The 13,992-nt window shown below is 37.4% G+C and overlaps 5 protein-coding genes across 5 annotated transcripts in view; 3 read left to right on the top strand and 2 right to left on the bottom strand.

Moving 5' to 3' along the window:
- Position 1: 1 nt before the first annotated feature.
- On the top strand, positions 2-4,926 carry LOC105178865. Its single transcript, XM_011102423.2, has 10 exons — positions 2-54; positions 862-1,758; positions 2,131-2,260; positions 2,382-2,836; positions 3,018-3,098; positions 3,209-3,307; positions 3,605-3,763; positions 3,922-4,008; positions 4,118-4,189; positions 4,386-4,926. The coding sequence occupies exons 2-10, from the start codon at positions 940-942 to the stop codon at positions 4,695-4,697; spliced, it is 2,214 nt and encodes a 737-aa protein (XP_011100725.1). The 5' UTR covers positions 2-54; positions 862-939; the 3' UTR covers positions 4,698-4,926.
- Positions 4,927-5,056: 130 nt separating this feature from the next.
- Positions 5,057-7,442, top strand: LOC105178864 (30S ribosomal protein S6). Its single transcript, XM_011102422.2, has 5 exons — positions 5,057-5,460; positions 6,103-6,157; positions 6,295-6,351; positions 6,599-6,676; positions 6,854-7,442. The coding sequence occupies exons 1-5, from the start codon at positions 5,176-5,178 to the stop codon at positions 7,294-7,296; spliced, it is 918 nt and encodes a 305-aa protein (XP_011100724.1). The 5' UTR covers positions 5,057-5,175; the 3' UTR covers positions 7,297-7,442.
- Positions 7,443-7,560: 118 nt separating this feature from the next.
- Positions 7,561-10,311, bottom strand: LOC105178868 (pentatricopeptide repeat-containing protein At3g48810). Its single transcript, XM_011102431.2, has one exon. The coding sequence runs from the start codon at positions 9,945-9,947 to the stop codon at positions 7,953-7,955; it is 1,995 nt and encodes a 664-aa protein (XP_011100733.1). The 5' UTR covers positions 9,948-10,311; the 3' UTR covers positions 7,561-7,952.
- A 146-nt stretch (positions 10,312-10,457) lies between these two features.
- On the top strand, positions 10,458-12,926 carry LOC105178869 (ER membrane protein complex subunit 6). Its single transcript, XM_011102432.2, has 5 exons — positions 10,458-10,591; positions 11,061-11,209; positions 11,379-11,574; positions 12,213-12,232; positions 12,564-12,926. The coding sequence occupies exons 2-5, from the start codon at positions 11,094-11,096 to the stop codon at positions 12,592-12,594; spliced, it is 363 nt and encodes a 120-aa protein (XP_011100734.1). The 5' UTR covers positions 10,458-10,591; positions 11,061-11,093; the 3' UTR covers positions 12,595-12,926.
- A 357-nt stretch (positions 12,927-13,283) lies between these two features.
- The window catches only part of LOC105178870 (protein REDUCED WALL ACETYLATION 2), a gene marked incomplete in the record, with an annotated part of 6,007 nt that continues 5,298 nt past the window's right edge, over positions 13,284-13,992 (bottom strand). The window contains 2 exon segments of the mRNA XM_020699450.1: positions 13,284-13,638; positions 13,850-13,992. Coding sequence (XP_020555109.1) covers positions 13,633-13,638; positions 13,850-13,992 — 149 coding nt within the window.

Here is a 13,992-nt window from a genome sequence, read left to right on the forward strand (position 1 = left end):
ATTGTTTTGTTGCTCATCTGTGTTATCGCAACCTCTCCGCAGCATCTTTATCTGGTAAGTTCCGTTTAGTTTTATTATTTCTAAAAAATTTCTCTCTTTTTGTTGCGTTTCAGCGATTTTTTTCTTATCTTTGGGCCTTATTACATGGTTTTATAATGATTCAAGCATGTGGTTTTTTCCATTGTAGTTTGTTTCATCTTTTCTGCGGCTTTAGGGTTTTCTGGTTAAAGATGAACCCCCTAAAAATGAATGGGCTTCAAGGATATGGAACTCAGAAAAGCTTTATTCAACTTTGGAATTCTGCTCATGCAATCATCTTGAGCATTCTTACCTCATGGCCGTATCAAATTAATGGATAAAATTGCAGTTATAAAAGGGAAAAACATGTGTTCAGAATGATTAATTTTTTATTATGCTTTGTTCTCATTAATTAATTTCCCATTATTATTTTTAATCTCATTTTCTGCTTGTTATTCACTAATCATAATTCAGACCGAACTTGAAGAAATTGGAATTTTATGGCTTTTAAGATGATGAAGCTACTATGCTTCCATATTTATTATGAAGTACATTCAGCTCTGCATCACAGGTTCTTCATCTTTTTCTGGATAGAGTTTTAACATGCACTTACTGTGTACATTCCTAGGCAAATTTCCAGTTGAGGGTTAACATTAGCTGATCCTTTGGTCGCCCTTTTTCCTTACAATTTAGTTTTTACCTATTTGGCCAGCTTCTCTCTTTTCTGTTAAATTTAGCTATCAACTTAAGTGCTATTTCGTGTGTGTATATTTCTACTTTCCTTCAGTTACTCTACGTACGCCCATTGGTATATATTAACTTTTCTCATTATTATTGTGACAGTTTTATCTTCAATGATGCCATTGGCAATGAGCTAAATTGAATTCCCAACTTGCCTATACCTGAGACATCTTACGCTTAATGGCTAGGAAAGGAAACCAACAAAAGAATGGGTTAGATCAGCAGTCACCAACCCATAAAAGAGGACTTTCAGATCCTCCTCCTTCACCTTTGACTACTAAAGATAGAGATCATGTGAATGACAAAGAGGTGGATTTGGGCAAAGATCTTCCAAATGATAGCCATTCTATGTCTTCCACAAAGAGCATCAGTGACATGGATCATGTCCAAGATGGGAAAAAAAGTAAGAAAAAGTCTAGGAAGTCTCAAAGAAGAGAGAGAAAAAGTATGGATGAGACAGTTAAGGCCAATGTGGTGCCATGTAATGGTGATACTGAAGTAGACAAGAGCAATATATCCACAGCTGAAGCTTCAAATATAGAAGATAGAAGCGACTTGCCTCATGTTCCTATTTTAAATAATATGAACATTTTTGGGAACTTATCTGATACCCCGGATACAGAAGAAGGGTTGGGAAAAGCGGAGTTCCCTGAGACAGTGGTTTTTAAATACTTAAGGACTGCAGCCCTTTCTGTAGCAAGGTCCTCTGCCGACTGGGTAGTGAGACATAAACCTACCTTTGTCGCCCTAAAATCTAAGACACTAAAGGCCCGTGATCATGTCCGAATGAAGATCCAACGTGCACAACCTATCATATTCAGGTGGATTGTGCATATTGGGAATATACTGCTTCTTTTGTTTATGGTCTGGTTGGACTGTGCTTTAAGGGGCATTGATTCCTTTCTGCGAATGGGAACAACATCATTTTTCTCAGTTGTATGGTGTAGTGTTCTTTCAGTAATTGCCATGGTTGGGATTGCAAAGTTTCTACTTGCCCTGGTATGTCATTTGCACGTTATCTTAAATGGATTGCCTATACATTTCTCCTGCTGTAGTAGAGCTACAATTACAGAAGTACACCATGCAACCTTGCAGAGTTATTTCTGGAGTTTATAGCCCCACATGCTCTGATGTTCTGAGATTTTTTAGGCATATAGCTTCCCTTTCACTAATGAAAATTAACTTGGATCATTTTGAATTGATGGTATTAACCAACAGATATATCTGTCATATTGTAATGAACTCCAAATTTATGGTGTAATAAGTGGCCCAGAATTATGCTCTGAGGATGCAGCAAGATTCCCTAGGTTCTCTTGTTGATGAATGTACCTTTGTTTTGTGTCTCTTATCTGTATGTCATGGATTATGCAGGCTGTAGCTGCTGCAGTTGGACTATTTCTTGGGCTGACACTCACAGTTGTACTGACCGGCATTGTTGGATTGATTTTCCTATGGTTTTATGGGAGCTTTTTGACAACGGGGTTTATTATCTTCCTTGGAGGTGACTATTTTCTGGAATGAGTAGTTTTCTTTATCGTCTAAATGTCATCTTGTTTTCTTATGTGGAAGATTTGAAATTCAAGTAATATTGACACTGAGATTGGCGGTTCGTGAAAATGCAGGATTGGCATTCACAACTACTCATGATCGCCTTGCACTCTTTATTGCAAGTGCATATTCCATATATTGTGCATGGAATTATGTTGGATGGCGTGGTTTAGTTTTGGGGTTAAACTTATCATTTATATCAAGTGATGCTCTGTTATTTCTCTTGAGGAACATAATAAATGAGCAAAGAACACCAAACAGCTCCACAGAACAAGCAGCTGGAGTTCAAGGGCAGCCATCCTCTTTTCCTAATGAGTCAGTACATTATTCTCCCACTGACACTGATGCTACTGGCATACGGGCTGATCGTAGCGCAGGAGCGCCTTCAACTAGTGGATCTGATTCTGAAATGACATCTGAAGATGAAGTTGTTAGGTTGTTGAACTGTACAGATCATTATGCAGCACTGGGCTTGTCCCGATTTGAAAATATTGATGTCTCAGTTATCAAGAAGGAGTATAGGAAAAAGGTGAATGCTTAGCTTGATATGATTGCTTGTAATCATAGTAATAATTACCTAAGAAGTTAAGGAGTAGATGTGCTTGCTGGCCAGTATCAGTCAGTGCTTAACAACCTATAGACATGATAACTTAAGACTGCATAAAAGAAGTAGAAGTTTTTCCAGTTGACCAATTCTTTTTGGTTGTCAGGCAATGCTTGTTCATCCTGATAAAAATATGGGCAATGAAAAGGCTGCTGAAGCTTTCAAGAAGCTTCAGAATGCTTATGAGGTACTTTCTCTTGGTATCTTTCGTTCATCCTTTATTTTCTTTCCAGATCAGGTTAATTTAAAATGTTTTAAATTGTGATTCTTGAATTTGAGATGCAATTGTTTCCACAGGTTTTGCTAGATTCCTTCAAGCGCAAAGAATATGATGATGAGTTGAGAAGAGAAGAGCTGCTGAATTATTTCCGTAAATTCCAGAATACTTCCCATGAGGTTTGAGCCTTACCTATTTCTCCTTTTCAGGATAGAACTTCCATGGCTATTTTCTTGCTTGCACTTCCATTAGAGAAATGCACTTTTTGTGATATTGTTAAGGCAGTAACCAAACCCCTGGTGAACGTTATCGTTTCACATTCTTATAGTGTACAGGATAAGACTCTGATGGCAATTTGCTTTACTTTGTAATCATTTTTGGTTTGACGGAATTGCTTGCTATTCAACTTAAATAGCAGATTAAACAGGACACTTAGAATTGTACTTGGCTTAGGCTTTGCTTTGTATTCATTGCAGAATAAGGGGCATGGCTTCTTTAAGTCCAGCTTTACTCGTACAGAAGCTGACAGTGAGGACCTACTGGGAGAATCTAGACGAATTGCATGCAAAAAGTGTGGCTTTTTTCATTTATGGGTTTGTACTAAAAAATCAAAATCAAGAGCAAGATGGTGTCAGGTACTTCACCCTCCTTTTAACATAAACAAATTTATGCCATCAATGTGTAAGTCACTAAAGAAACCTGGTCTGTTTTGTATTAGCCTCTTTTGTTGATTTCAACAGAAGTAAATCTTCTCTGGATTCTGATTCTGCTATTTGCTGATGCTATATTGAAGGAATGCAAAGATTTCCATCAGGCCAAGGATGGGGATGGATGGGTCGAGCAGTCCTCACAACCCTTTCTCTTTGGATTACTCCAGCAGGTATGGAGCATAGGATGATGCTGCAGTTCTCTCAAAACCATGCAGCTGATAAAAGTTTCTTACTACCTTCATATATTGCTACCAACTTCTTTAGTAATAATATATTCAGGTTGGAGCTCCCTCTGCGTATGTGTGTGCTGATGGCAAGGTGTATGATGCAACTGAGTGGTACATTTGTCAGGTAATAATTTTCTTCTCTGCCAGCACCTCAAATCATTACTTGCACTTTCCATGTGATCATGAAAAGCAAGTCTTTTCTAGATGGAAACTGAAGGTCTGAAGCACACTCTTGTTTGATGTAATTGGGCAGTCTATCTGTATAGTAACTATCTGACGGTTTGAAGTTGACTCATTTCTTTTGCTTTTTCCAAACACAGGGACTGAGATGTCCTGTCAATACTCACAAGCCAACCTTTCATGTGAACACAAGCGTCACCTCAAAGAACGGCCATGGGAAGGCAACTAATTCAGGACAAAAGGGTGGGATTCCAGCACCTAAGATGGAAGAGACAATGACGGAGGAGGAATTCTTGGAATGGTTACAAAACGCAGTCCAAAGTGGGATGTTTGAGACTTTTCAAGGCAGTACATCCGAGAGTCCTACCGGGTTTAGCCCCAAGAACAGTGGCGGCAGCAGCAGCAGCAGTGCTAGTAGCAAGAAAAAGAAAAAGGGAAAGAAGCAATGGTGATTATATTTGCTCTCTTGCCCACCAATCCAAAATACTTTACATTTCTTATTTGTAGGCCAAATAGAGGTGTACTAAACACAACACAAGGCCAAGTTAATTGTATACCTACCTACTTCCTAGTGAGATGAATTGAATTCTTACTCTTGAGCTCGCATCAATCAAGAGATTGTACAGCATTTTGCCTAAAAATCGTCCCGTGGACGGATTTGCCCACAAGATGGGCATGAAATGAACTCCCATAAAGTAATTAACATTTTGTTGTGAGGAGAGTATTGTCTTTTTTGCAGCCCAACAGATAACAACAGAATTATTCGTTACTATATTAGGGAAACTAAATGCAAGAGGAGAGTTCCATGACTTGGGAGTGTACGGAGCTTAAATACCCTAACAGCCCCAATAGATTCTTCAAATTGCCCAAAAATCCCTTCTCCCCTTAAATCCTTCTCTCCTATCTACTACTGCTCCAGAGAACAGTGTAATGGAAGCCATCGCACTGAAATCTCCTCAATTCGCATTGAACAGCAGAAATTACTTCTGGGGATCAGATAATGGACGCAGATGCCCTTATTTTTCGTCATCATTTTCTTGCTTGTTACCATTCTTTTCACAGAAATTGAGGTTCAGGAACAATTCAGTTGTAGTGACTGCTGCCAAGAAAGAAGATAAGAACAACAGTAAAAAGAAAAAAGGAGACAGCCATAACTTCGTTCCCAAGCCTGATGAAGCCACGGGCCCTTTTCCTGAAGCCGTGCTTCTCAAAGAGGTTATTCTTTTAGTTGCTTTTATAGATTAATCGCGCGCGCGAGCGCACAATTGTTTGGTGTTTCGGGGTTTCTGTTTTTGGTTTGTTTTAATGTTGGGTTCTTTTGTTTTCTCGTATTGATTGTAGTAATGGTGCTTTTTTTTTATATTTGTAATATGGAAAAGACAGCATGCGCATCTCTTGTGTTCGTTTCAAGAATTCATTTGTATGTTCTGTTTTTCTGTCTACCCACAGACAAGTTCAGAAGCAAATGTTAGTTTTCATTTTGTTTAAAGTTGAGTTCTTTGAATATTCTTTTTCTTTAAATATGGTTGCTCTTTTATATTAGTATACCAAGGAGAAGAGCTATCGGTAGGGGATTTTCGTAGCTACGAATATGCTTATGGTGGGGACTGGAGAAGGTCATCAGCTGTGGGAGTATTTTTAATTGAACCAATTTGTAAACATGGGAACCTCAGTTCTCAGTGATTCAGTAATAGAACGTGGATTTTGTTTCTTATTCCTTAAGATTTTTATGCATAGAGGCTTAAGTTGTTAAAAGTGTTGATGATTTCTTGTGTCTAAAGAAGAATATATAATCAACTTATCCTTATTCCACATTTTCCCAATTGGTTTTGGCTGATTTGTCGATTGTTGCGGCAGAGGAAGGTTGAGGAAGATGGTAGGCTTATGCCAGCCTTTGCAGATGCAGAAGAACGTGAGTTCTTATTATTTTTCTTTTTCCCTTTTCATTCTATTTGGTGTTTGCTTTATAGTGTATCTGTTTAACAAAGAAGAGGGAACGAAACATGGTATATGGAAACTAAAGCTATGAGATCGAACTTTTCTTTGCAGGCGAACTCTTTGAGGCTTTGAATCTGCAGCTTGAAAGTGATATGGATTTTGATCGAAGTAAGAATTTGCATTACTATTTCTTATTTTCTTTGTGCTTATTGTAATGAAAATGTGAACAGACTGTTTACATTTGGGAGGGAGTGATAGTTGAAACCTTAGGCTAATGTGCACTTGATTACAATCAAAGAAAAACATTTGGCATCAACCATGTCAGACCCAAAAAGTTCCTACAAGTCGTTATTTATCTTTGCTGCTGAATGGAATGGGCTCGAATGATTAATTTTTTTCCCTTTTTTCCGGACAGTGCGACACTATGAAGTGGTATATTTAATTCATGAGGATTACAAGGAGGAGGTTGAGAAAGTCAACAACAAAGTTCAAGGTGATTTTTGCTGGGTTATGTAAAAAATCTGACTTTCTGCATTTGGTAATAGTAGCTGTAATTCTAATTCCCTCTCTTCTTTGTCACTAATCTCCTTGTTTTCACTATAGCGTGAAGCTATAGGACATTCCAATTCTTTTGCGATGTTTTCTCATTTATTATTAAACTTTTATATAGATTTCTTGAGGGAAAAGAAGGGCAAGATATGGAGATTCAGCGACTGGGGTATACGTAGGCTAGCGTACAAGATACAGAAGGCAAAGAGTGCTCACTATATCCTAATGAACTTTGAGCTGGAAGCCAAATGGATTAACGACTTCAAGAGCATTCTAGACAGAGACGAGAGGGTCATACGACACCTTGTAATGAAGCGGGACAAGGCAGAGACTGAAGATTGTCCTCCACCTCCTGAGTTCCACACGTTACGTGCTGATATGGATGATGATGGCAAGGAGGAGGATATAGATTATGATGAGTATGATGATGAAGAATGGGATGATGAGGGTGATGCATACGAGGATGATGGAGGTATTATCTATGTTGATGATGATGCAGGTGATTTAGAGATGAGTGATAATCTTGGAAGAAATAAGCAAAAAGCTGAGAAAGTAGGACGATAGTTTCTTGTACGCATGTTAGTGAAACTTTTAATGTATGGTTCGGCTTGTAACATCCAGTTGTTCCTGCGATAGATAGCTGGTTATAGGAAAACAGTTTCTTTTTATGTTGAGTTCTCCTCAAGTAATTACAAAGGAATTAGATCTCAGTTTCGGTTGTTGCATTCAGGCAACCATTTGATTTAGAAAAATGAATATTGACTGAGTGAAGTGCATCGACAAACTATTCTTATTTAACTGAAATCATATTAAAACGTGCTTGTAAATTATGTGGAATTCATATTGTATCCATGGCGTCATCCAGGAAGCCCAAACCCCAGGACATATGTACAAGGAGAAGAAAAGAAAGGTGAAAAGAGAAATAAGCAGCCTTCGGCTAAGTGTAAGAACAACAGAATCACTACAGCACTAGTGTAATGGGCACACAACTGCAGATTATCATCTACAAACGCCATTGAATAATCAATGGCTGCATCTTGGACTCTGGATTAACATGCCATCCAGGCAACAACTACTTGAGGAAGGTCCATTAACAAGATCCTAGTCAAAAAATTTGCATCCCCTGTGGTCAGCAAAGGTGTCCTGATATATTCCTTTGTTAGTCAGCCTTGGGCTATAACAGAGCTGGAGACTTTTATAACCTTTTCATATAATCATATTTACTTACTTGCCAACAAAACATTCATATGGTTCACTGCTCCAGCATACCCAATCTTGCTCACCAAACTCCGGACCAAGAAATTCCACAGCGAAATATTCGGGATGATTCCTTCTCTTATCATTCTATGAAGATAAACGCTGGCTGCTTCTAAATCTATCTGCTCACTCATCCCACATATAAGGCTGTTGTAAGCAACTATGTCAGGGCGCAAGCTTACCTTGCTCATCGACTTCAGAAGTTGCATGGCAGACCCAACCTTGCCACACTTAGAGTAAGCATGAATTAGCATGTTTAGTGTAAAAGTATCAGGCTTGACTCCCTGGATTATCATTCTTCCAACAAGCTTCTCTGCCTCCTCTAGCTTCCCACATGAACACAGACCATGTGTAATAGTGTTGTAGGTTACTAAATTAAACTTGATTCCCCTTTGCTCAATGTCGCTGATGAGCTCAAATGCACGTTTATTGTTGTTAACTTTGTATAGAACATCCAACATTTCGTTATACGTGGTAATATCAGGCGGACACCCATATTTTTCCATCTCATCAAACAAACCCATAGCCCAATCAACTCTACCTTTCTCACATAAACCCTTGATAAAGACATTGAATGTAACTGTATTTGGTGGGCACTTATCTGTTACCATGGTTCCAATTAGATCATAAGCTTGGTTGAACATGGAATTTCTACAGAGTGCGTCTATCATGCACGTGTATGCAACCACATTTGGACGACAACCAAGAGATATCATCTTGTTCCATATCTCAGTCGCGCCAATCAAATCCCCTGACTTAGCAAAACCATCAATGAGGGTACTATAGGTTGTTATATTTGGAAGGCAGCCATTTGCCTCCATCTTCTTAAGAATAGACAAAGCCTCATTCATATTACCAGCCAAGCAGAGGCCATGAATTAGCGTGTTATATGTGACTTCATTTGGTAAAATCCCATCACTGAACATTTGAATCAACACATCAAGAGCTTCCCGTAATCTACCTTTCAAGGATAGCCCCTTTATCAAGGAAGTAAATGTGTGGGTATTTGGATTACATCCTCGCACAAACATTTTGGCCAAGATGGCATGAGAGAGCTCAATGTTACCTGAATCAGATAGAGTATTCAAAATCATAGTGTATGTAATGACATTAGGAGTAACTTCCCTTTCCATCATCTCATCCAGTAACTCCAAAGCTTCATTGGTCTTTCCTTCTCGACAGTATCCATTAATCAATGCGTTATACACAGGCACACTCGGGATGAATTTCAAAACCAAATCTCTTGCCTCTTTCACCTTACCATATTTACACAAAAACGATATAATAGTTGTATAACTTACATTATCAGGTTCACATCCCTTGTTCGACATCTCCCCAAGCAACCGACGAGCCCCAGCCAAGCTATTATTCTTGCACAGTGCCTTCAACAGAATATTATACGTATACACATTTGGCTCTAACCCATCTTTCTTCATATTAACATATAGTGGATTGATCATATGAAACCTATCCTCACTAAGCAATGCATCCAATAGATGGTTATATATCCTGACTGTCGGAACACAACCAAATTCACGAATCCTATAAAACGTTTTCAGTGCCTGCTCAGCCGCCCCAACACAACTGTAAGACTTGATCACACTAATAAATAAATCTTCTGAACAACTAATACCTTCCAACTTCATCTGTTGCAAAAGGTATTGCACAGCATCCATCTCACCTCTGTGCCCCAGTTTTTCGATCATCATGCCATATGTTAAAGGGGTGTGCTTAAAAGAGCTTGAATTAGATATGGATTTAAAGTACTCCACTGCTACCGCAATATCATTTTCATTTTCCAATCTCTTCAACACTTCAGATTCTTCAATAAAAACTTTACCTTTATCATTCTGTTCACTCTGCGGCTGAAAATCAAGCTTTGGGTTTGTGCTAAGTACAAACGGGATTGAAGGCTTATGCACTTTTAACAATAAAGAGCACCCCTCCTTCAAATACATTATTGCTAGAACATACAAAATTAGAACTAAAAAGAGTAAAATTGTGACAAACTCAATAACAATTCAAATACTATAATCGAATTCTCTGGCCAAAAAGAAGAAAAGGTCCAAGAAACTGAAAAAATAAAGGATAAATCTCTGAGGGTTTCTAAGAAGTGCGATTCAGCTCAATTGCAGTTGCGTTTGCAAGCATACTACAAATTTAAACTGTCAAAGAGAGAGAGGAAACCAAAAGATACAATCTTTGGCCAAAAAGAAAGCAAAAGATCAATCTTTCAGCTATAAAATAAACGAAAATAGTCAGAAATTACCTCAAAAAGGAAAAAAGTTGAATTGGAGTAAACAAATTAGGCCCCCTTCTTAATTTTCTGTTTACTTGAAAATTTTTCTTGCTTTTGTGCGCAGCTCTATCTTGGTTGATGAACTGAACAGGTCTTATGGGCTTCAGGCCCAAAATCAATAGGGGTTTAAATGGGCCACCTATTGGGCCTAAATATTTGGGTCCAACATAATTCGGGTCAACCCAAATTTGGTTTTAATTAAAAAACATGTTAACCCGTATATCTCTGAATCAGGGGTGTTTTACGAAGCGGAAAATTTCACCCAGAGCTGACCGATCTTTCTCGTCTCCCTAAGCTGCTGAGGTACTTGCTTTGCCTTAATATGTATACTGATGCCTTTACGTTTATCCGTTGTAGTTTTCAGAAGATTAATTTGTGATGTTCAAAAGCTACTGCCTTTTATACAGATCTGTTCAACTTCTGAATTCTTTTTATTTTCGCATGATTTTTTTGTATCACTGGTTTTTAATGGTTTGTGATTTCATGACCCACTTGAAAGCTGAGATCTTTATTGTGGGTTGGTAAAAAATTACTTGAATTTTGCATCTACTTGTGGCTGAATAAATCGAAATACTTGCTGCATTGTATTATTGTTATTAACTTTTTTGGGTCTTTCACTGTGCAAGTCTTTGTAATCTTATTGACATTTAAATGTCTCCTGATGGGATTGCAGTTTTATGGTTTTGTAGATTTGTTATGTACCGTGCTTGCTTGTTCTAAATACATTTGTTATCAATTAATTGTCTTTCTCTCTTTTCCTATTGTCCTTCAGAATTGTTGCCGAGAATTGGAAGAATAGAAAGCCATGGCAGTCCATGAAGATTCAAATCCGCACAAAAAGAAATCAAGTGATGCCTTGGATGAGATACCGACTTTCAATGTCGAAAACATGCAAAACAACACGAGAGTTATTAATTATAGGTTTGATTATTGCCTTACTGTTTTGTCATTTCACAGAATTGCAATTGTGCAGTGCCTAATTTACTAAAGAGTTACATTATGTAACTTTGATGACAAGTTATTACTCTTTTCTTTAATAAAAATGTCGGCTTGGAAACATACTGAGACATGGTCACTTCTTCTGTTTCAGCCGCACGTTCATGTCTATTATAGGTGGAGTAATTGCCGGAATTTTGGGATTCACTGGCCTGATGGGATTCATCTTCTATTTCCTTGTCATGGCAATTACAACTGTAGGACTTGCTGCCAAGACAGGGTTTGCTGTTCATTCTTATTTCGATAGCTGGAACCGGATTGTTCTTGATGGCATTTTAGGTGGACTTCTGGTATGTACCTTTTCAATATTTCTTGGCTGATTAACTTCCAAGCTGAAATGTCTTGACTGTTTATACATAACTGCATTCTTGTGATATGCACTTTCAGCAAACTAGTTCATGTGGGAAAATACATGGCTTCCCTCCATAATAAAGCAGTTGCAGTATAAGATCGTCGGTTCATGTTGAAGTATTTTATTCATCTCTCCGTGAATGATCTAGGAAAGACTGGTTGTTAGTTCTTCCAAACATAGACTTGTAATATAATCTGTGGTAGTTACATTGGTATTGGTAGTGTATGGAAAAAAATGCGAGTGGGATTGTTATGAATCTTACGATAATGTAGCAGAAGATGCCAGCTTTATCGTTGCTTTTGCCTCTCTATGGGATTGGTATAGTATTGAAGCAGTACAAACTGGTTCCAGTAGATCTTTCTCAGAAGTTGTCATAGCATAAGTATTACATTTGTTACTTGTGGTAAAAGATTGCTGATTCCCTAAATTGTATTATCTTGACCATTTTATACAGTTTACAAGAATATAAAAATCTTTGTGGTGCATGTATTTTCCTATTTTATTGATATTCATTATGATTCTTTTCACATTTTCACCATAATATATCTCTAATTGTGGCTATTTTATCTCTTGCAGTCGTTCGTGCTATTCTGGACGTATCCTTATTCTCTAAATTTCTTTGTGTTTAGACAACTGTCGAATTTTTCTCTATTCCTTTTTCTCAAAAATTAATTAGAACTTTAAAGAACGTAAACAAACTAAGCCTTGATACCTTTATGTTTGTGTCCGAAACTAACAGAAATCTTTTGCAGCCATTAGCCTGCTAACTAATTGTAGCATTTGATTGCTAAACTGGTGCTTTCTGTTGGCAGCACCAAGGACAAGGATACGTCTACCTTTTTTTTTCTTCTTTTCTCAAGTATCATTGTGCTTAGAAATTCTCTCATTTGTACCAGATATTGCACCCTTTCCTTGACATCGGAATAGATTTGCCTATGACATCGTGCATATTTTCTGAAGAATGTGGAATGAAGATTTGTGCTAAGTTGCTGCCTGCAATGAAATGGTACATGAACTTGCACATGAAAGCACTGGAGCAAAGAAAGAGGACTCAGTTTTGATTTCACAATGTTCACCGTTAAATCATTAACATTGCTTTATGCTCATTATGATTTTTAAGTTTTCTTAGCAGTGTAAGAGTGCTGGTCTGCAGAAATAGCATCAGCTGTTAACTTAATTTTTCCATCAGAGAATGCTTATGTACTTCAGCGTCTTGATGAATTGTCTCTCGTGTTTATTCTTAGATACAGAGCACATCTCTGTAATGGTTGATTGTATACATTTCTCTCAGGGCGTGTGTGAGAGCCAAGAATGTATATAACTTTGTGGTTGCTTAAAATAACTGGATTTAACCATTAAACCCTGACCTGAAGTTATCTGACAATTTGAAATTATTGATATTTAATTTGTTTGGACAAGTTATATTTCTAATCTTTTCATTCTAATTTTAAACTATGTTTTATTTAATATTGATGAATTTTAAATTATTTTCAACTCGAGTAATTTAATTTTTTCCCCAAATTCTTCCTTTTAACTCTAAAGCCATCAATTCAAATGCACCCTTACCCTAAAAGGACGAGAGTCCACAACTCCCTTTTTTATTGGCAAGAATTGACAATTTGTATTATGGGTTTTATTTTCTCAAGATCAACCAAAAATTCTTCTACCATTCATCTATTAAGCAGCAGTTTCTACGCTGACACTCAATGATACTAAACAGAATAGTCTGAAATGGCTCAAAATAATTATCAACCAAATTATTATCCTATACCTCAATTGCTAGGTTTTTTATAATCGGAAAACCGAAACTATTGGCAATAATGGCTTAAACAGCCCAACTATAACTATACAATTTAAGAGAAACTCCCGTACGCCAAAGCCAACAATTTAAAAATTGCTTGATTTGATGATCGGTTAGGTGTCTATACTGCATCAAGAAACCTTCTGTTGCATGGACCATATTGGTAGTCTTGTTTCGTTATAACCGTCGAAAAATTCACACCTGCAATTTCACATATACCAGTAGTTAGACAAATAACAAATAATCGGAGTGAAATCTCACAGGGGCAGAATATTACATTATTGATTAGAGTGCATGTTCTTGATTTTGAAGCAGCTATAAAAGTAAACATTAATGGCGCTATCAAGAATGGTGAAGTAGCCAATAATCAGGCAGGCTAAAAGATATAACAGGAATCTGGGTGAAGACTTACCATCACTTGAGGAACTTTGACTAATATGACTGCCAAGATATATAAAATCCCTGCTATCACCACAGCTGCAGCTAAGTTATGTCCCAGACGTTTATTGTCCTTAGTTGGCACAAATGTGGATTTCAATGTATTTGTCAATTCAA

This window comes from Sesamum indicum, unplaced genomic scaffold (assembly GCF_000512975.1).
Source record: "Sesamum indicum cultivar Zhongzhi No. 13 unplaced genomic scaffold, S_indicum_v1.0 scaffold00109, whole genome shotgun sequence".
Classification (NCBI taxonomy): domain Eukaryota; kingdom Viridiplantae; phylum Streptophyta; class Magnoliopsida; order Lamiales; family Pedaliaceae; genus Sesamum; species Sesamum indicum.